Source organism: Lemur catta, chromosome 26 (assembly GCF_020740605.2).
Source record: "Lemur catta isolate mLemCat1 chromosome 26, mLemCat1.pri, whole genome shotgun sequence".
NCBI lineage: Eukaryota > Metazoa > Chordata > Mammalia > Primates > Lemuridae > Lemur > Lemur catta.
In genome coordinates this window covers 2,392,459-2,413,549 of record NC_059153.1, presented here as the reverse complement: position 1 = coordinate 2,413,549, position 21,091 = coordinate 2,392,459, and the positions used below count along the sequence as shown (strand labels likewise).

At 39.0% G+C, this 21,091-nt stretch overlaps 1 protein-coding gene across 2 annotated transcripts in view; it reads right to left on the bottom strand.

The window, feature by feature from the left end:
- The window catches only part of COL25A1 (collagen type XXV alpha 1 chain), a 337,352-nt gene that overhangs the window by 87,095 nt on the left and 229,166 nt on the right, over positions 1 to 21,091 (bottom strand). The window contains exons 8-11 of one of the 2 annotated variants that reach the window (XM_045537459.1): positions 20,553 to 20,612; positions 18,867 to 18,974; positions 16,101 to 16,136; positions 1,790 to 1,816 (exon numbers count right to left, since the gene is read on the bottom strand). In XM_045537459.1, the coding sequence (XP_045393415.1) occupies positions 1,790 to 1,816; positions 16,101 to 16,136; positions 18,867 to 18,974; positions 20,553 to 20,612 (231 nt within the window). Of the gene's footprint in view, positions 1 to 1,789; positions 1,817 to 16,100; positions 16,137 to 18,866; positions 18,975 to 19,704; positions 19,777 to 20,552; positions 20,613 to 21,091 lie in introns of both variants that reach the window. The other variant, XM_045537458.1, reaches the window with a different exon arrangement.

Sequence of the window (21,091 nt, the reverse complement as noted above, 5' to 3'; positions counted from 1 at the left end):
AAACTGATATTGTATTAGTCATGTTAGCCATAACTTTACCTTGCTAAAACATGTTTAACAGGTTATATTTTTCAGATCTTATCCACTGTGTTCCATTATATAATAATGTAGACAGATTCCTCAAGCTTCCCCAGAAACTACAGAGATAAAATTTAATCTTGTTTCTAACTATCCACTTGGCCATAATATGATTTTAAAGAAATTTCTAACGTAAATTGAGATCCATATCTATCAGAGGGCCATATGGCTCTAAATTTTGGTGCTTTTAATAATAAATACGCTTGGTTTCACCTGCAAAAAGCCTAGCAGTAGCAGGAACACTTGAATTTTAAGAACTAAAATACCATGAAACAAAAGGTAATTAAAATAACTACTTGTGACACACTCAAGTAAGGGCCCCATGCTGTATACTCGCACGCATACTGGGGACAGAATGAGTGGTTGGACACAGACGGGTGAGCTGAGAATAAGAAAGCTAATTATTACCTGAGAAAATCCATGACATTTAACTGGATACAGAAACATTAGGAAATATTTTCAAACAGTGATGTCATTTCCCCCCCATTACACCCCCCCATTCAGGCTCTGCAGAAACCATTTTTAAATACAATGTGCTTATTCTTTGTCTAGAACTAGAAAACAGATTTTTCTTAGGAGATGTATGATATTAAATTTCTTTAATAATAATGGGAGAAAGTTTTTTCGGAAAAAATTAGTAATTATAAAACTAAAACTACTCTAAAAATATACCGGAAAAAAAAGTAATTATAATCAAAATAAATTGAGATGGCAAGTTCCTTCATGTATTCAGTGATTATATTGAGTGGGTAATTAAAGAACTTCCTGAAGCCTGAAGCGGTAATTTTATCCCGGTCGTATGTGGATTAGGGTAGCTTTACAATTTCACACCATGCTTAATAGAGACATTATTGCGAAGGACAAAGTGTTCCTACACACAAGTTGTCTCACAACTCATTGGCTTTTACTCGGTTTGCAGGATTATGTTTCAACAGATGCCACATGCCTGCCCGGTGCTTGGGGGATAAAAAGTCTCTATCTTTGATGGATTTCAAAGATAAAGAATAATCACTTTTCCATCTGTTATAATACAATGTTTTCTTTAGTTTTGTGCAGGTTAAATATCCCTTCCCCCACCTCCTTGAGGGGTGGGAGCTAGTGGGAAACAGGGACTTAGTGATATTTTGTTGGCAGAGGGCCATCTACCTGCTATCGTTATGTTTCTTACTGTAGTGTAGGTATAATTTCAGAAATGCTAGATCTTCTCCATCAGAATGCAGTGGTCAGTTCTGATGACCGTGGAGAACACTGAAGTGACAGTTAGGAAGTCACTTTTCAGGTTACCTCAGTAAAAGACACTGGTGGGCCACTCAATGCCGTGCACCAAGCAACAAATACACCGTTCATTCTGGTCAGTGTTGTGACCGTTTGCCAATTCTGTATTTGAGCAAGGCTAGGAGTTCAATCTGCAATGTCATATCATGGTTCACATTTTAAATTTTGTCACAATGTTTCACCAGTATTTGAATTAAAACTTCAATACCTTACAAGGTCAGCAGACAACTTAAAAAGAGTCTGCTACAGACTTACTGAATTTTCAATAATGGAGTTGATTAGAAATCTAAGGCTCACATCATAGGATTGTATTTTTAGAAAGCAGAAGGAACAAATCGGACTAAGGACATCAGCTGGCTTACAGTAGCTAATTTCACTCAAAGAGCTTGCTGTTAGGCCCTGAGAGTATAATTACTTTCATAAGACTGTTGTTTACCTTTTGTCCTGGAGGCCCCAGAGGTCCCTAAAAAAGAAACAAATTCAATTAACATAATACTGTAGCTATTTAAGTTTAGATGACCAATTAAAACGGTCCTATTCCGTAAGGTTCTCTTTGTTGTACTGAACTCTGCTGGCACTTTGTACACAAAGGAAAATGAAAATTTTCAGTTGGAAGTACGTTTTGAAGAACATTAAGCTTATGCAATAGGATTCTGATTTTTCCTTTAAAAAACAAAAAGAATCTTTGCTGTTCCAGCGCATGTGTTTCTTCAAATACCTGCAAAACTATCACATAGATCTCTTCTAGAAGGCTGGAGACACTGTAGCTAGAGGTAGTTACAATGTAGTGCAGTTTCCCAACAAATGGACACATTGTATGACTTGTGCATCTGCAAAACTTCAGTAAGCAGATTTGCAAGGGAAATAGTTGAACAGCATTACAAAGAAATCTGTTCTGTTCTGTTCTTCCTCTTAGGAAATGTGGCCATTTGACCTGCAGAAAAACATGTTTACAAATTCGGGTAGGCCACGGTCAACCATGGCACCTAGTATCTACCAGAAAAGGGAACCCAAGATGCTATCAGCTGTTGCTTACGCTATGATGCTGGGTTGGGATGGAGGATACAACGCTTAGTGAGATAAATGAGAACATTTATACAGAATGGAAATGTGGCCGTTTTGAGATTGAGCTGTTTTCCAACCACAAAGGCAGCGTTGGAATTCTGTTTATTTAGAGCAAGACATGGCTTTGGGATAGTAGGAAAGAGCAAAGAGAAATGCAGCTCTATTTCCCGCTATTCATATCTATTTTTAAGTAAAAATATGAAGCACTTTCTTCCAGTTCTTTCAAAAATATACTTAATTTTAGTATGTTTTCGTGAAGTTACAGACTCTATCAGTTCATGTCAAAGCTCTTTATTCCGTTACACTTAACTAATGACTGGCTTATTTTCAACGTGTGACATTTCAGTTAATCAGCATCTTTCATTCGCACTCTGTAACGCTAAACAAAGCACTAGGGTGGTCATTAGATGAAGGATTGGTCACCCATCGTTTTTTAAAAATTAGAAATACATAATGTTTAGTAACATGCAGAGAATCCGTTCCCCATGTTACTTTGTAATCTCACAGGAAGACTAGCAATTTCCTCATATAATCAGCGTCAGGTTATTGAAAGTGCATCACTCAATCCCGCCTTTATATCCTCCTGTTTGGTTCACCCAACCCACAGTGAGCTTGTTATCTGGAACGTCCGTGTGGTCAGACATTCTCCCTACTCATCCTACTCCCTCTATTTAAAATTCACCCCGTTTTAGATTTCATGGAGAAAAGAGAGACCATCAGGTATAAATTCCCTTGACATTATGTCTCTCATCAACCCAAACCCTCTTTCCTGGATCTCTTTCCTGTATCAGAGGAAGAAGAGACCCTCCTCCCGGACAAGGCAAATTCATCCGGTAGACTCTGGAATCCATCCTCGCCTCTGTCCTCGGGGATCTTTTTTAATCAATTACCCGTGTCTGCATCAGAGCCTCCACTTCTCAGCTAGTTCCTTCCCTGCAGCACATAAACATGCTTAATTATTTCCTCACTTGGGTAAATTGTTTGGGAAGTAAATGCTAATGCTGAGTAAGGGCAGCATTTGGAGATCGTGGTGATAGGAGATCTGAGAACGAAGAAAAGGCTTGGGTTTTATCATCGTCTACCATTCCATTTTCTCAAGCGTCTCTAGAGGATTTTACTTCTTCAATGTTGATGTTAGAAAGGAAATCACAGAACAAGAAGTACATTAATTCAATGTTTAGATTGGGAATGTGTATGTTCAATCCACGAAGGTTTGCTTCCCCGTGTAAACCTAACTTTGCCGCTTGAAAAAATATTGTTCACTAAAATTGGATATTTCATTATGTTGATGTATAACCCTGGAAAGGAATGTTTCGAATGAAAATAAGAGCAAATTTTACATCAAATATTTTAATTAGAGACTAACATATCTGGTATTTTCTAATTTGGTCTTTGTTATATGATCACATCCAATCAGAGATTCAGAAAGACTAATCACAACTCTGAAATCCATACAATTATATTAGTTGTGTATCTTAACACAATATGGAAGGAAAGTCTAAGGACAGCTACAAAGAAAATAAGTATAATGTTTTTCTTCACTGTTAGGAAATTACTATTTCTGATACAGTCCAAAAATAAAAGCAGCTTTTAAGATTTAACATTAATTTTGAATTGTGAATATATGTCTTATAGATTATTCATAACCACGCTGTCAAGAATATATTCTTAGCTACCAAAAATGTGCATATATTTCTTTGATCTCATTGGCAGGAAAAATGGTAGGGAGCCAAGAAGAGGGTCATCTGTCACTAGGAGGGACCTGGGAGTTAGGCAGAGGTGAATACAAGGCACATTTGCGTAAGGACACACACACACACACACTAGTTAGTTTACAGAGCAAGATTTTACTTATACGTCTGTGTTTTGAGTACCCTTAGATTAATAATACCATTATATATCTGTCACATTGTGGAAATTAAATTTAAACTTACAAATTAAAGTTTCCTTGCTCAAGAATTGATTTTGAAATTAGGGTATGTTGCCACCAGTTGCCTAAGATGTCTACATTTGATTAATCTTATGGTTTCTGGTACAAATATAACTTTATAAAGCAATGGGCACATACCATAGAACTATTCATTAATTTACCTAATCTTCCTTAAATTTATTCAATTTTCAGCTGGCATAATGACTTGGATGAAGAATGTCATAAATTCATTATTCACTAGTTAAACTAATGCTTTTCATTATTCCTATAATTAAAGTCAATTGTTCTAGTGGTTCAAGATTTCAAGAACAATTCCATTATTATCATCCCCATGATTTAATACTATTTTGGGTCAAATAGTTTTCCAAACCAGAGTCATAATCTTTTTGTCTCATCTTTATTAATCAATGAAGTATTCCTTTCTGAGACATTTTTTGGCAGGCACATTTATATTTGCATATACTTTGTATACAACCAATTTGGATGGAACTTTAGTTTCTTTCATCTTTCAAAATAATTTCTTTGTATATGTCTCAAAATTAAAAACGGTGTAACACATAGAATCTCAACATATTAAGCTATGTTTCCTGAAGTTTAACTCCAGAAATGTCAGCTATAATTAGAACTTTAAAATCCACTCATTTCAATACAAGTTCTGGGTGATGTAAAGTGTATGAACGTTTCATTGAAAAATTCTGCATAATGAACATAACTTTAGTGAAAGGATAAAAACCAAATGAGTCACTGAAAAATTGTTAGCGTGGCATTAACAACATCACTAATCTGCAGATATAAGCCTTCCTGCCAAAGTTTTCAGGATCTTTCAGAAAAGATTGTGGAGAGTTGTGCAAAACAATGTTCAGGTAGAAACTTGTAAACAAAGTAAGAAATTACACAGCACACTTGATTTTCTTTCCTGTTCTGCCCCGCTCCTGCTAGATTCCATATCTAAAGATGATACACAATATTCAGCATATGGTATGCAAGTAAGTTAAAGAACTATGATAGTCCCCACATTGGGAAACATCTTTACCAAAAACACGGCACCCAGGCCTGAGAGTAATTTTTTCACTCCTCCTACTCTGAGTCCATTGGATATTTAAGCATCTCTCTCCAGTCCAGCCCTTTCCTCCAGGGCTTTGCTGTGCTCTTGTTAAACATCCTTCTCTACCACCTCATTAATTTGATATCCACCTACAGGCCACCCTGCGTTTGGTCTCCTTCCATCCTTTCTGCACACTGCTGCCTACATGAACTTCCTAGAAGGTGAATGGGTTCATACCTTTCCTCTGCTTAAATATCCTTCAGTAGCTCTGTGTAGCCTTTGGGAAGAGTCCAAGCTCTGGTCATTGTCACATAAGCCGTCCTTCCTAGACCTCCGGGGGCTAAGGGGGTTTCTTCTCTCTGGTCTCCTCTCCAGTCCCCATCCCAAAACTCAGCGCTCAGTGTCCCTGCCCTTGGCGTTAGGTCCCCCTTTTCTATTCCTCAAAGCACTTCTATGATAGCACTTTTTCATAGAACTGACCAACAATCATTGTAATTGTCTGGTTACTTCTTTATTCATGCTGAATGCGTTTTATCACGCTCGTAGCTGGCACATAGTAATTGCTCAGTGAATTCTTTTGAGTTCATTAATTTATTCATTCACATAATAGTTTTCTGAGTGCCAGACAATGTCCTAGATGCTGGGGATACAACAGTGAACAAAATAAGACAAAAACGCCTGCTATATGGACTCCAGTGGATGGAAAAAGACAGTAAACAAACAAACAATGCAAAGTTGTGCCAAGGGGTAAGCGCTAGAGCAAAGAGAGGGATGTGGATGGGGAGAAATGGACGTGGCAGTAATTTAAATTGGGGGGCTGGTGAAGGCCTCGGTGGTAAAGAGGTCAAGCAGGAAGCCATGCATATAGAAGGGGGAAGAATGTTCCAGAACAGCAAGGGCAAAGGCCAAGAACTGGACACATGCTAAGTGCGTCCAAAGAACAGCAAGAGACCCGTAAGTGAGTAGTAGGAGACGGGGACACGGACAGGGAGGAGAGACTGTGTTTGTTTGGCCTTTTAGGTGCTCATAAGCACAAAGTTTACTTTGAGTATGATCAAAGTTATAGAAATGAATACATGAAGCAAAGCAGGTTCTTTTCTTATCCCTTAGATAACAGTGTCTCAAGATAGGAATGGCAAGACTTCACTCTCTTGTTCACCTGAGTCATTCTAACATTACTGTCCCGTCTTAATAGCCTCTGCAGATTACCCCTAAGTGCAACAGTGAGTGGAGGAATTCGGTTCCTGGCTTTTATATCAAAACAGCAAAGCAGAAATCATCTTAACTACACGATATCTATCATTAACTCTGAGAGTGTTGTATACGTGTATGTGTAGGCCTGAGGGCTCTAATGCGTCGCAGAAGGCCCTTATGCAAACAGTACATAGGATTCTCAACCCAAGCTAATCTTCAAAACAAGCAGTTAAGAAAAGAATGATTCTATGACTATTACGCATCGACTGTACTTGCTAGTTTGTAAAAAAAAAAAATAATAATAATAACGATAATTTTAAAAAGCCTTTCCTTGATAGAGCATGGAATGGGAAAAAATTAATGAATTTTTCTGATGCTACCAATGTTAGCACAAATTTGATTGAGGTATTAATTACTTAAACAGGATGCAGAGTTTCTAAATGATGTGCTTTAGGATGCCTCTTGGGACGTGTTTTAAGGCGAGTTCTGGTTGCCTGCTATTAGGAAATGATGCAGGGGGCGGACACAGTTCCTGTTCTGTCCCTGATGGCTAACAGTAAAATCCGAAGCTCTGAGAGCGGCTGGTCATTTCTGGATACATGAATATACGACCAGCTTCTGTAATAAAAAACACAGGGAACAAAAAAGAGGTGGTCCATCTGTGAAGGGGAGGATAAATGCCCCAAACTATTAAGCTGTTTAAAATTATTTCTTTTTTGAGTTAAGAATTTTTCCATGATTTAATGAAAGTTAGGCAGAATGAAGAAAATACTTTTTTTTTAAAGTCTGGTTCCAAAGGGAAGAATGATAACATGTATAATCTAACTTATGGACTCATAAAACATTAGTACCAGACTTTCTCAAGGGTTTGGTGCAACAGACTTTAATTACTACTTTTTGAAAGATTATTAACCTGGTCCAATGCATCACAAGATCCCAAAATATATAAACTGGGTTTATAAGCATAAGAGGAAATTTAAAACAAATAATGGAAATTTGTCTTACTTAAGAAGGAATCATTTAAGATGCCTTTATATAAAATTCCGCGTTCTGCTCGGATGTTTGATGTGGGAAGGTTAAGGAACATAAACTCTCAGCCACTATTATACGTATGTCTGGAGTGCAATTCAAGGGATGTTTTATAAGATTCAGATTTCATAACTTAAGCGTGTGGAAATGGCAAACTAGAAACTAGTGGGAAATGCTCTAGAATATAAGAGAGTGTGCTGAAATGTTTTCTGTGTAAGAGCTGATGATTTAGGTGAACTGGGTGCGGAGGAACAGCACAAACAGGAACAGAACGAGATAGTGCTGAGTCGGGGAAGCCTCATCTCTCGTTTCAAGTCTCTCGTGGATCCTGTCTTCAGTCACACTTAATCATTTATATTTTCCCAAGCAGTCCATAGCCTTCCCCGATTAGTCTTCATGTGAAGTTCTTAATCATTCTTCAAGGCTCAGCAGTCATAACTCACTTCCTTCGTGGGCCTTCTCCGGGGCGCCCAGACAGCTTGTTTTTATCCTTTGTGTTTTCCGAGCATATTTCAACAGGCTGTATTTTAATATGTTTACATATTTTTAAAGTCGCTTGCCTAGATAGAGACTTCCTCAGGCCATATATTTTACATCTTCAGCACCTAGGTTAGTGCCTAACAAATCAATAATTATTGGCTAAATAGGAATAACCAATGAATGAATTTAAAAATTGTTAAATTCTCTTTGCTGGGTTTCTACCGCACTTATATAATTTCTATTATTTGAGAAAGTTGCTCTAAAACCAAGAGTCTGTTAATAAGATGGCATGCTGTTAAATTTAGTCATGAATATTCAATGCAAAAAAGTTCTAAATGCAGTAATTATTTTTTAAAAAGAGTAAATGCCTTCTGACTTCTCTATCTCGTGGGCTGACTTTTTGAGGAAAATATTAAACCAGGATGATTCATTTGTTGGGGTTTCTCAATATCATGAGGCTCTGACCTCTTTAAGGGAGGTCTCTTAAAGCTCAGGAAATTAAAGAAGTAATACATTTTTCTCACCACTTGACAAAACCAGAACCCAAGACTAAATATTGAGCATTAAATACCACCGGCGATTAAAGACAGATTTAGGCATTTAAAAAACTATGTTTTGATCAAGTCCCAAAACAGAGACCCTGTATCACCTCTCACCAGATAGCCACGGCTAAACTTAGCTCACTCTGTCCCTTCTAAATATTTAATAAATTTCTTATTGCTAACCCCAAAATGGAAATGACCCAAAAACAAAGAAAAATTAACAGGCTTCTCTGCCCTCTGTGATTAAACACAACTTCCCTCGAGCACCATAAAGGAAACAAATTTATGGTTCACAAAGGCCTATCGCCCTACACTACTCAGTAAAAAATATTTCCACTGAGTTAAGTGTAAGTGCTTTTCCTATTTTAAATCAACAGTGCTGAGAAACATCGGCTGCTAGCATTTAAATATCCTGTGATCCACAGAAGAAGGTCTTAAATTTAAAATGATAATATATACTCATGTACTCTTCAGAGCTGTTTTCTATCGAGGTCGATCGTACTGTCAAACAGAACTTTCCACAGTGATGGAAACATTCCATATCGGTCAATCCAAGAGGACATCCACTAACCACATATGGCTACTGAGCACTGAAAGGTGGGTAGTATAATTTTTAGACACTGAATTTTTAATTTCATTTAATTAAAATTAAAATTTAAATAGCCACATGTAGCTAGTAGTTACTGTATCGGACAATGCAGATCCAGACTGTCAAACACACAAGACTACAATCAGGTGAATTGGATTCTAGCCTCGTTCAGCCATTAACTACGTTGTGACCTTGGCCAAGTGACTTATTTACTCTGATGCTGTTTCTTTCTGTGAAGTGCTACGCTAGATAATTTCTAAGATTTCTTCTAAATCTTTTACATCCTACTTGAAAAACACCCACACAGTGTGATTAGAAATTGATGCAATTACTCTTCCATTGTCCTCAAGAAAACCATTGTTTTAGTTATGTCATGCATGTTCATGAGCACACGTTCTCCAAGTAATCTATAATACATAAATGAACATAAGAAGATGCACAAGAAAAGCAGTTTTGCAGTAATTCTGTTGCATTTATCTTGCCTAATCCTACCCCTGGGGTGCAATGACATCAGTTGGGAGAAAAATATACAGTTTATTTCTTTGTATTTTGTATCTGATTTATTGAGTGAGTAATTCATATCATTTAGTCACTCAGTTTACTGAACACATTGAGTACCAACAATATTCTATTAACGGCTGTAGAAGAGGGGAGAAATCTAACTTAGCTTGGGGAAGTGTGAAACTGCATGTACGTGTGTGAAGTTTTCTCAAAGGAGGTGACCAAAGCAGAAGTCTATTTTTTGGGGGCTCCACTCACACACATGGACCCTGTGCTTTTTAGATATGGGTAAGAAGGCTCCTGCCTCGGGGCCCATGCTTTAAAGGGCTCTTCTCTGGTTGCCCTTCTCATGGGGTTAGGAATCCATGAGTCTAAAGGGGACATGTTCCCCTTAGCCCTCTCCCCACCTCCTGCCCTGATGTTAGACTATACTTTGGGTACTAGGGACCCTGCGATCCTCTGCCCCAGTGATGTGAGCTCACTTCAGAGACTACGGGGTTGCCTCTTTCCCGGGTCTGCTCTGAAGCTGAGCGGCACCACCAGTGCATACAGCCAACTGGAAGAAACGGCAAAGAAGTGGGTATTTTGAGTGGTGTGGATGAAAGTCGGTCCCGTGAGTATCCAAGAACCTGAGTCTGATAAAGCTAGAGCCTGAATCTTATAAAGCTGAGAGACAGCGGAAGGCATGGGAGAGAAGGGAAGCAGGCTCGGGGCTTAGGGCTGGGGCTGGGCATGGCTCTCCTTACAGCGCCACATTCTGGCTTTGAACTCCAAGGAGTGCAAGAGTTCTGGATTTGAACTTTCCAAGTCATTATGAGAGTAACATCTATGAAGGTTAGAGGATAGAACACATTTTACTTAACAGTTTATTCTCTGGGTTTATAACTTTTAAATATTTAGACATTTTTGTATAAGGACTTCTATTTGTTCTCTAGCCCTAAATTTGCAAATGTAAAGCACAGACTTCAAATGGACCTAACTTTATTTTGAAAGGTTTCTTTTTCATCTAGTGATGAAATATGAGAATCTGATGAGAGAGATTAAATATAATTTCTTTAATACTCTCATATGAGTCACATGTTTTGCTTCACTATAGTTACAATAGGTTGGATTCCACAGTTAAAAGAAATGACAGCTAGAGAAGTTCATTATAGTTTTGAAGAAGAAGACAGTTTTTAAGAATTTCTTTCATTAAAACTTAACATATGACTGTTCATTGCATTTAATTATTTACAGAATATATATATATATAATGGATAAATACAATATCCATCTGTGCATATATAATGACAACATAGTAGGATGACAGGACTTTAGAGCCTTAAAGGAACTTATATCATTTAATCTCACCACTTACTATAGATGAGGAGCCTAAAGCTTAGATATCTTAACTTGTCCAATATGATACAGCTTATTAGACCTCTAACTGGAACCAGTGTAGAGAGAGTTAATAGAGCTGATTCCCAGTATAGAGGTCATCAAGAAAAACAAAATGAAAAACTGAGAGAAGAATACAGTCATTTACTCAGCTGTTTATATCTTTGTGTGTGCATGTTACATGACTGTGCTTCTAAATCACTGTTGAAAATGCCCTCCCACGTTGACGTTTTGTTTCTGGGAGACAGAACTGGCCTCAAAGGAAAGTCAAACGTTCTAACGCCACCCTGAGGCACCTCTGGAGAAGTCTGGGCACACAGGAGTCAACACAGAGTGTTTTCTTGGGCTGGGCAACTGGGACAGGCAGCGGTGGGGCAGCGCCAGGAGAAGGTGGCATCACTTGTCTACTTTCTCTGGGTCCATTTGGGAAGCAGCATTCCAGGCTGGGACAAAAGCACTACGGAGGTGGGAAGTGCCCTATGGCGGTGCCATTTACATGCACTGCATGGACAGTCAGATTAAGTGAGGACAACACAGTATTAGGATGGTTGCTACAGGCAGGGCGCGCACCCCAATTGCATGCAGTTTCACCAAACAAGATTCATCGTCAAAATCCAGCCTAAGAACGAACCCCACTGAGATGATTTGGGTCATTTTTGTTATTTTTTTTTATATTTTAACAGCTATTTACACTTCTGAAGAGCCAAAAGATAAAGATCACTTGTGCTAGGATTCAGAACTCTACCATTTCCAATTGTGGTCAATCCTTGATTTTATTCTTGGGTCTAGTTTTGTAAGAGAGAGCGGTTCTCTCCTTATGTAGGTGAAGTCGAATGTATTTACGCGCGAGATTCTGTCTTTTAAAATCTCATCCTGAACGTCTCAGAAAACCCAGAGGTCAAGTTTACAGAACACAGGCGCAGCCGGACTCGGCAAACGTGGACCTGCTTGAGCTGCAGGTTTTCGTTTCTAATCTACCCTAGATGCTGTTAATCTTCAGATGATGATTTTTGCAATATAAACTATATATCCTGGATTACGAAAACGAATCCCCTATCTGACACACTCGTAAACAGTTTTGTAAGAGCTAATTTTAGATTGTTTCTAGCTTCTTTATGTCAACATCAGAGACATTTTAAATTTATAAAAATTCTCCCGTGCCTCTTAAAGGCACTCACGAAAGCAAGCACTCGTCCTCGATAAAGCAGCGACTGCAGGGGCTTTTGTGGAAGGTGGAAAAGATGAGAGCGGTGGTACCTATTATTTTTTCTTTGTTTGCACTGGTGGGCGAGCAGGGGAATGTTATGAAAAATTGATAATGTAAGATGATGTGACACATAGGAGAAGAAGGTCAGAACAACAATAACAGCAACAACAAATAGGACAAAAGCCACAGACTGCACTCTCAATGGCAGTATTCGGACGTGCTGTAATTTCACTGGTACCTATTAGTCAACTGTGCTCAGCCCTCACATTTCCTACTCTTTCTGTATGCCAAGTTTTATCACTGGACATTTGTTTTAATAGTAATACTTCCCATTTGTAGCACTCTTTGTAGTTTATAAAACATTTTATATTATTATTTCACTTGCTTCTCACCATAATTCAATAGACTAGGAATTACGACCTACATTTTATAGATCAGTAAAAAGGATCACAGACCTTAGTCACATACCCTGAAGTAGTTCCAAAACTAGAACTACTGGTACAATGTACTTTTCTCCCTACCAGACTTTGAGTTAACACACACATACAATTTGAAAGAAAATTTCCAAGGGAATTTTTCTCCTCATTAAAATTACAATTATGCTTCCAGTATCCTCTTCTTTCTATGAGATGGGTTGAAATATATAGGTGCTATGCAAGTTAACAAACAGAAATAGTGATTTTTTTTTAAATGATAGGTTTTTAGATCAGAGAAATATTTCATGCTAAGCAAATATAAAACAGAGAAATTCAGTTTGCTGGGGAGAAGAATTAGGGGACTATCCCGCTTTACACAAAGACTTTGAATAGGATTGTTTTAAGCAGCAAAATTCCCCAGCACATTTAAAATATGTTGATTTACTAAAATCTGATTTATATAAAACTTTACAGGAATGCATCTGTTATATAAATCCTTGCTCACCTGTAATTTACTCTCGAGAGAGCAAGTGAGTGATAATAATAATAACATACTCATATAGTTCTTCATTATGTATTTTAAAGTGCTTTCCCCTAATTTATTGCATTTGTCTTTGGCAACCTTTTAAGGCAGTCAGAGAGGGTATTATCATTTCTTTACAGATGAGAAATTGAGAGGTTAAGTGACTTGCCCAAGGTCAGACAGACATTCATTCATTTACTGCTACCTGAGTGATGTAGTTTTAAGAGGGTAGTTAAGGAAATAAGATTCTTCCTCCTTTTTTTTTCTTTTAACCAGCTGTGAAGGCTATTAAAACAGAAGTGGATGATCTCACAAATACAACGTTGAATGAAAGAAGCCAGACACAAAAGTATACAGACTGTATGATTCGATTAATATAAAATTCAAATGCAGGCAAAACTAATCTGTGATGACAGAAGTCAGAATGGTCGTTACCTGTGGGATGGTGACTGAGGTAAAGGAGGTTTATGATAATGTTCTAGTTCTTGATCTGGTTTATATATAATTATGTTCGCTGTGTGAAAATTCACTGAGATATACACTATGGTTTCTCTACTTTTCTCTACATATCATGGAAGTTTTCTCTTAAAAATGACTCTACATCTTTAAACAAGTAATTTTCAACTGTACTTTAGAAGACCCTTGAATATACCTATCCTTGGAACATTTGTGATTTCAATTAAGTCTCTTAGCTGCATTTTAAAAATGAGAACATGAACTAAATCTGAAGAATTTAAAGAGAATAGAAAAGGTTTATAGAAAAAAATATCCAGCGTTATCTTCACCTGAGGAAGTTTCTAGATGAAATGGGAAATTGGACACCCTAAGATAATAACACAGTTCATTTTAGACTAGGTCAAACATTTATATTTAATGATGTCAAACTAGGAATTGTAGGGCAAGGGGATTATGTTGTTATTCGCACAGTATATACTAGAGAGTATATATAAATGCAAGGAAGATAAACATATAATTCAAAAAACAATTTCCATTTTATTTTAGAATATTGTACATTAGGATGCTGCTGTGTGCATCAGGGAAGAAAGCCGACGCCAGTGACAAAACTTGCAAAGTCTGTGTGTACCTGGGGACACAGAAGGGCTCCTGGGCATCCCAAATAGCTTTCCATATAAGAATGTGCAGAAGGAATATGTTTTGACGATTCTCCAGAATACAAATTATATGCACATTCAATTGCTTAAAGCAGTTTCAAAATTTATATTATAGTTTTCTAAGAATCCTTCATACTCTGTGACTCCATACCACTGAGCTAATGCTGAACTTCCCTGCAAAGTTACCGCCGGAGACAAATGTTTTGTTTAATTTTTACATATGGTCTTTTTTTCTTTTTCTTTCACCTTATTCTTTAAAAAAAAAAAAACCCATTATACTACGAAAAACTATCTGTATCAAATATCTATCTTGTTATTATAGCTTAGAAACAGAATTTCCAGGTGATGGGTGGTCAGATTTGGTCTCGAGGTGGTCAGACTGGGTGCCAGGGTGCTTTCATTTCCCCAGGGACTGTTCCAAGGCAGCTCCACTGACAGCTAAGTAGGGGCTTTTCCCAGGGCAGCCTCTGACGGCATCCCATGCAGAAAGAAGCCTTTGATTTTTACCTCATTCACAAGTTTGTTCCCGACCAACTGTCATCCTCCAGTGGGTTAGTTTCACTAGGACCTAGGTTAACTATATTTTTGAAGTAAATTTTATACCTGGAACACCTGCATGCTGAGTGCCAAACAGTATGTATTAGAGAATATTCTAGAATGCACATTATCAAGCTTACTGCGATCCCCTGCCAGCTGCCTGGCAGTCTCTGAGCCCACTTGTTCTGCCTGCAGGATGAGCGTGAGCTGTCCTCTGGCACTTGGGCTGTCACGGAGTTGCCCTGTGTTTCCCTACAGTGTGTGCGGCATCAGGCAGGTTAGGAAGGCAGCTCGAGAGCAGAGACTGGGAGAGGCGGGTTGAAGCAATTCCACTCTCCCAGGCCCACCAACTGAACAAACATCTTTTCTGCTGGCAAAAGACAAACAAATCGCAGGGAACTGGGCCCTGTGTGTCTGTGACCAAGTCCACATGGAATCACTGCATGACCTTTTTCCAATGACAGAGACGCAACAGGCACAACTTTGTCTCTCGGGGTGAAGCCCTTCAACAACAACAACAACAACAACAACAGCAACAACAACAACAACAAACTCCTTGAAATGCTGCTCAAGGTTTGCTGTGCTGATTCATAGCTAGTCACACCTGATCCCTTGGGAAATTTGAAAATGCATTTCTATTTAAGGTAATAGGCAAATCCCTAAATTTAACCTCTCTTATAACAGAGTTGCTTAAATTAAATTCTCCCCTTTGACCTTTTTCAGTGTCTCTGTCAGTCCCCTGCCTGTAATCTTTCTTTTTCTCACGCATCAGTTCTGTAGACGTGTGACCTTTAGCATATCATGGTGGTAAATAGGTCATCTTACTTTTTTTTTTATTGTTTTTTTTTTCTTTTACTTTCTACTGAACCCAAACTTTTTTTTTTTTTAATTTATGATTTTAGAGACAGGGTCTCACTCTGTCACTTGAGCTAGAGTGCAGTGGCATGATCACAGCTCACTGCAGCCTCCAACTCCTGGGCTCAAGCGATCCTCCTGCCTCAGCCTCCCAAGTAGCTGGGACTACAGGTGTGCACCACCATGCCTGGCTAATATCTTACCTTATAACTTGTACTAATTTTTACTTTTTTGTTATAGTCTGTCATATGACAGATAACATTTGTCACGCACAATCTTGACCAGTTTTAATAATGTGGCCTCCCATTATTTTTAGTACGGAAAAAGATAAACTGAGATACTTGCCGTCAAGCCTTGTTCTCCTGGTTTCCCCGGCTCACCCTTAAAAAAGAACAGTGATCATTTTAATAATGCTGTAAACATAAAAAACAACTTCAGGCATCTTTTTTTTTTTTTTTTTTCCTAATACCCACTGAACATGTGAATGTCAAGTGTATTTTTCAGGTTAAAGAGAGAAATATAAACATAGCACAATTAAAAGAGAGTTAATATTCTTTCTTCAAATGAATTTTACAAACATTACAGGATTTCAAAAATTTAGTCTGGATTATCATGTCCCCTTTATGGTGGGGATGCATATGATGATGCAGTATCTTCTTTATGAGAACTCAGAACTTTCATATGTGGGGCAGAGAGACAACTGCTCTTAGGGCAGGAATTTAATAAAATGAGCAGAGATTGATTTTAAATTTTGACCTTCCTGGATTAATGATGGCTGAAGTAACATGTTTTATTAAAATTGATACAGAAAATTCTGCCATATCATACTAATACCACCATTTTCTAATACTCAGATTAATATAGAATTGATTCTTTTTTCTTTTTTTTTTTTTTTTGAGACAGGGTCTTGCTCTGTTGCCCAGGCTAAGTGCAGTGGCATCATCATAGCTCACTGCAACCTCAAACTCCTGGGCCCAAGTCATTCTTCTGTCTCAGCCTCTGGAGTAGCTGGGACTACAGGTGTATGCCACGACTCCTGGCTAATTTTTCTGTTATTTTTGTAGAGACAGGGTCTTGCTCTTGCTCAGGCTGGTTTTGAACTCCTGACCTCAAGCCATCCTCCTGCCTCAGCCTCCCAGAGTGCTAGGATTACAGGTGTGAGCCACCACACCCAACCTAACGTTTTATTGTCATATTATAATGACAGTGATTGGCTAAAAATATTTTTCTGGAAAACTGTGCTTTTAAGGCCAATATATATAAATGTTGCTGGGCTTTTAAAATAAGTATTTCCCAATTTATTTTTATAAAATCTTTTTTTTAGCTGAGTGTGGTGGTTCACACCTGTCATCCCAGCTGCTCGGGAGGCTGAGGCAGGAGGGTGCGTGAGCCAAGGAGACCAAGGCTGGAGTGTACTATGGTGGCCCACATGAATGGTCACTTCACTCCAGCCTGGGCAAGGCAGCGAGACTCTGTCACAAAAACCAAAAGAATAAAAGCAAAAACCCCTTTTTATAGTGGTTATCATAAATACATAGGAGAGACCATATCCAGTTCAAATTATATTTGTGGGATTTAAGAAATAAGTTAATTTTTCCTTTGTGTAAAAAGTTCAATTTCTTTCTTACAGGAATAAACCATATTCATTTAAAGAGTGACATAATTTTGGATTGTTTCGTTTTTCATATCTTACCTTTATCTTTGTTTCTTAAAAGTAATTTCTACCTTGAATTTAATGTCTGTCATAGTATACAATGCTCAATGATCTAATTTTGTACCATCAAAATGGTTTTAACTACTTTATTTGAAGAGATGTTCATTGTCTCTCTCTGTTGGCAACCAGCAACAGGGGGGCTCTAAATATTCCTAAAGCCGCAGATCTCTCTATCTTTTGGGGTATCATCCTTAGAAAAGGAGAGACAGTAGAAGACAGTTCAGAATTAAACCACTGCCTTTGATGTTTCGGTGAAAGCAATCCTAACAACCAGCAAATCGTTTGTTAAAAATCAATTTCTCATTTCATGTCAGCAAATTCATAGCAGCATCCATAAAGGAAAATGGGGCTTAATAAGGCTGTCTCAGAAAAGTTTTAAAGTATCCTATATTCTTACAAAGAGACTCACTCTTTGAAAAAAATTCACAAATATATGCATATGCAAATGGAAGGAAATATACCAAAACATTAATAATTATGGCAAATTTTTATTTTTTTCTTTTTGGTTTTCTTTATTTTCAAAATTTTCTTTGTGAATAAATATTTTCATTATTACTTTTATACTATGAAAATACTAAAGAAAATAATTTTAGTTCAAGAAATATATTAAATAATCCAATAATTTCTAGCCCTAAAGTCATAATATAAATCCAAAATTGATCTTTTCCATATATTTCTTTAAATTGCTGAGCTGCCTCTACCAAACCAAACTATTTATCTAGTGTTTGTATTACTATGTCATAGACACTTGACCAATCTTAGTAACTAAGTATTGAGATTACTTTTAAATCCTTTCTATTAATAATCCTTACATACAAAAGAAAAATGATATTTAAGTCATACCTACCAATGTCTTAACCATTAGTTTTGCTGTTATTAGCAAGTCTGGGGGGTCAAGTTGTTTACAAAGGATTAAATATCAGAAAGTTTTCTCTCCTCTGCTTTCCATAAATATTAATAGTATGGGACTTCATTGTGTCTGCTATTGACCCTTCGGAAAATGTTAGCAATCTCCCACTTAGTTTTTCAAACTAATCTCCTGTTTAACCAAAGGCACTGATGCACGCTAGGTAGTAGGACACACACGAGATCAAGCATCTCCAATAGCATCTCCAATCGCAAACTTCTTAAGACTTACCTGAAAACCAGTTTAGCTGCTGTCTCCAGTTTCCCTTTGTGGTTTGCGTGGGTTCCCGGTGGATTAAGTGGTAAAGTCGCATGCTGCCAGGAGTGCCCTCCTCTGCCTGGGGACTTTTCTGCCATCTCATGTCCCTCGACCCACTCCACTCACTGGACCCTCTGAGCCTACAGCCCCTCATCATCATACTCCCTCCTAGTTCTCAGCCCTTCACACGAAACAAAACCTGTGAGAACAACTGATCCGAAAAGCAACTCACGGGCACTCCTGGCGTTCCACGGGGGCCATCCTTCCCTGTGTCCCCAGGGGGCCCTCTGGGGCCTGGAGGGCCTGGGGGTCCTGGAGGCCCCGCCTGGCCTTGGTCACCCTGTGATGGAGATGGGAGAAGACCAAAATTAACCATGAAAGATAAAAACCCAGGTCTTCTTTTCAACACTTTAAATTTGTAATATTTAATCCCACATTAACATTATGAAAAGAACCAGAACAACCAGAAACATGAAGCCTGTAGGCAGTTTGCCTGCCAACAGGGAGCAAATAAATATTCATGCTGGGTGAGCGCAGTAGATGCTATTAAAATCAAAGCAGCTCGGGAACCAGCACTCACAGCTTTTGGAACTAGCGTACATGTTACCGCTGTGCTCGGAGCTGGTGTAAAACTTTTGCATAACTTTATCCATGGCAATGCTGCATCGGTTATATTCACCTTATTTAATATTAATAAAATGGATGCATGTGCAATTAGAGGAATGTGTTTGCTTTTTCATACCTTACAAAAGCAAGCAGATGAGGCTCCTGTCATATTGCATAATAATTTATAAATTACCAAAGCTAAGGAGCTCAGAAACTGAGCAAATTGTTTTATTTTAATTAGGAGAAAATTAGATAGGCTTTCTGTACCTTTTTCTTTTGGTAATTTCATACACATTTCAAACCAATGCAGCCCACTAAACATAATTTGGTTCTAGGATATTTCCAAATAAATACCCATCCACCACCCATGCCCCACCCCTGAGAGATAAATGGCAAAGCAACAGGACACAGAGCAAAAACCGAATGCAAAGAAGAAATCAGACTTCAGCAAGAAGCAGCACTACCTTAATCAGGCGGCGTTTAATGAGCTGCTGATCAGCAGAGAGAAACCCATGATTGATTTTAGGAAACACCATCTGATCAGTCAGGTGAGGTCAAAGGTTGAAGTTCAGAGATGAGAGAGTTGGAGAATAGACATCAGAAGGCCCCAAGAAAGAAATAGAGATATATGCGTTAGACTTATAGTGACTGTTACACAAAGCAGAACTGGCATTTGCGTCTGACATTAGACCCTCCGGCTCTTTTTGAAAGAAACAGGACCCTGAAATGAGATGGTGAGGCCAGATTCTTGGAAGTGAGTCGGTTTTGGACCCCATCACTTTTCCGTGGGTGTCGGGTCTTGTTAATGCCATATGTTCCCAGACGCAGAGAGGCTGGGCGACCGGCCTCCTGCACGCTGAGCCGAAAGCCTGGAGACGAAGCGCCAGTTCCGTTGCCGTCAGACCTGGCAACCAGCATAACGTGGCACGAACTCGACTGCCCTTCTGATGCCTGAGGTCCAGAGAGGGGACTTAGGACGATTTAATTGACCAGAAAAAGATCACGGAGCATCAGGACGCAGGTGCATGAAACCACAGGGTGCGGCAGGGGCCTGGATGGTCGTGCGTCCCCCTCTGCGCGGCACCTGCTCCACCTCCAAGTCCTCCTCCCGAGCATGCTCAGAATGCGCCCTCTTAATGCCTGTTTGAGCATGCCTGTCGGTGAGCCGACAAAGAGAGGTCCCAGGTGCACAGTCACTTGACATGCACGACGAGGGGAGGCGACCCGGCTCGGCGAGCCAGTCGGACCGTTCCTGCCCACGTTTATGCTGGCTGCGGCTCTGAGCGGGCAGACGCGGGTGTGGACCACAAACCTTGACGGTGAGGATCTGATTACTGTGCAGGGCGGCGACTGTGGGGAAGCCCGGCAGGCCCTGTGGACAGCACGGCACCAAAACAACACGACACACAACGTCACACGGACATGTCACGGGGGGACAAACAAACCAAGCACGTTCCTAAGGCCTCCCTTTCCTGGCTCTCCCTCTGGCCTGGTGTGACACCCCGTAAACAAAGCTGGACACGTGGGGCCCCCAAGTGAACCAACCATTCCTCGAAGCAGGGCGTGGCGAGACTGAGAACTCACTGTCGCCGCCCCTGGTGGCAGGTGCGTGGGATCTGTGTGTACACGCTGGGGTAGAGTTTGCTGCGCTTAACATTTTTGGAATCTCACTTACAAAATGTTAGTAGGAAGTGGCGAGAACTCCAGACACTGTTATGAAAACAACACTGTCATCTTCCTCCATGGATATTCTATTTACTCTGCAACTCAGGACGTACAATATATATATTAAGTCTTTTTTGGACAACAAAAGTGAATAGAATTTTGCTGTCGGATCAGAAGTATTCCTCA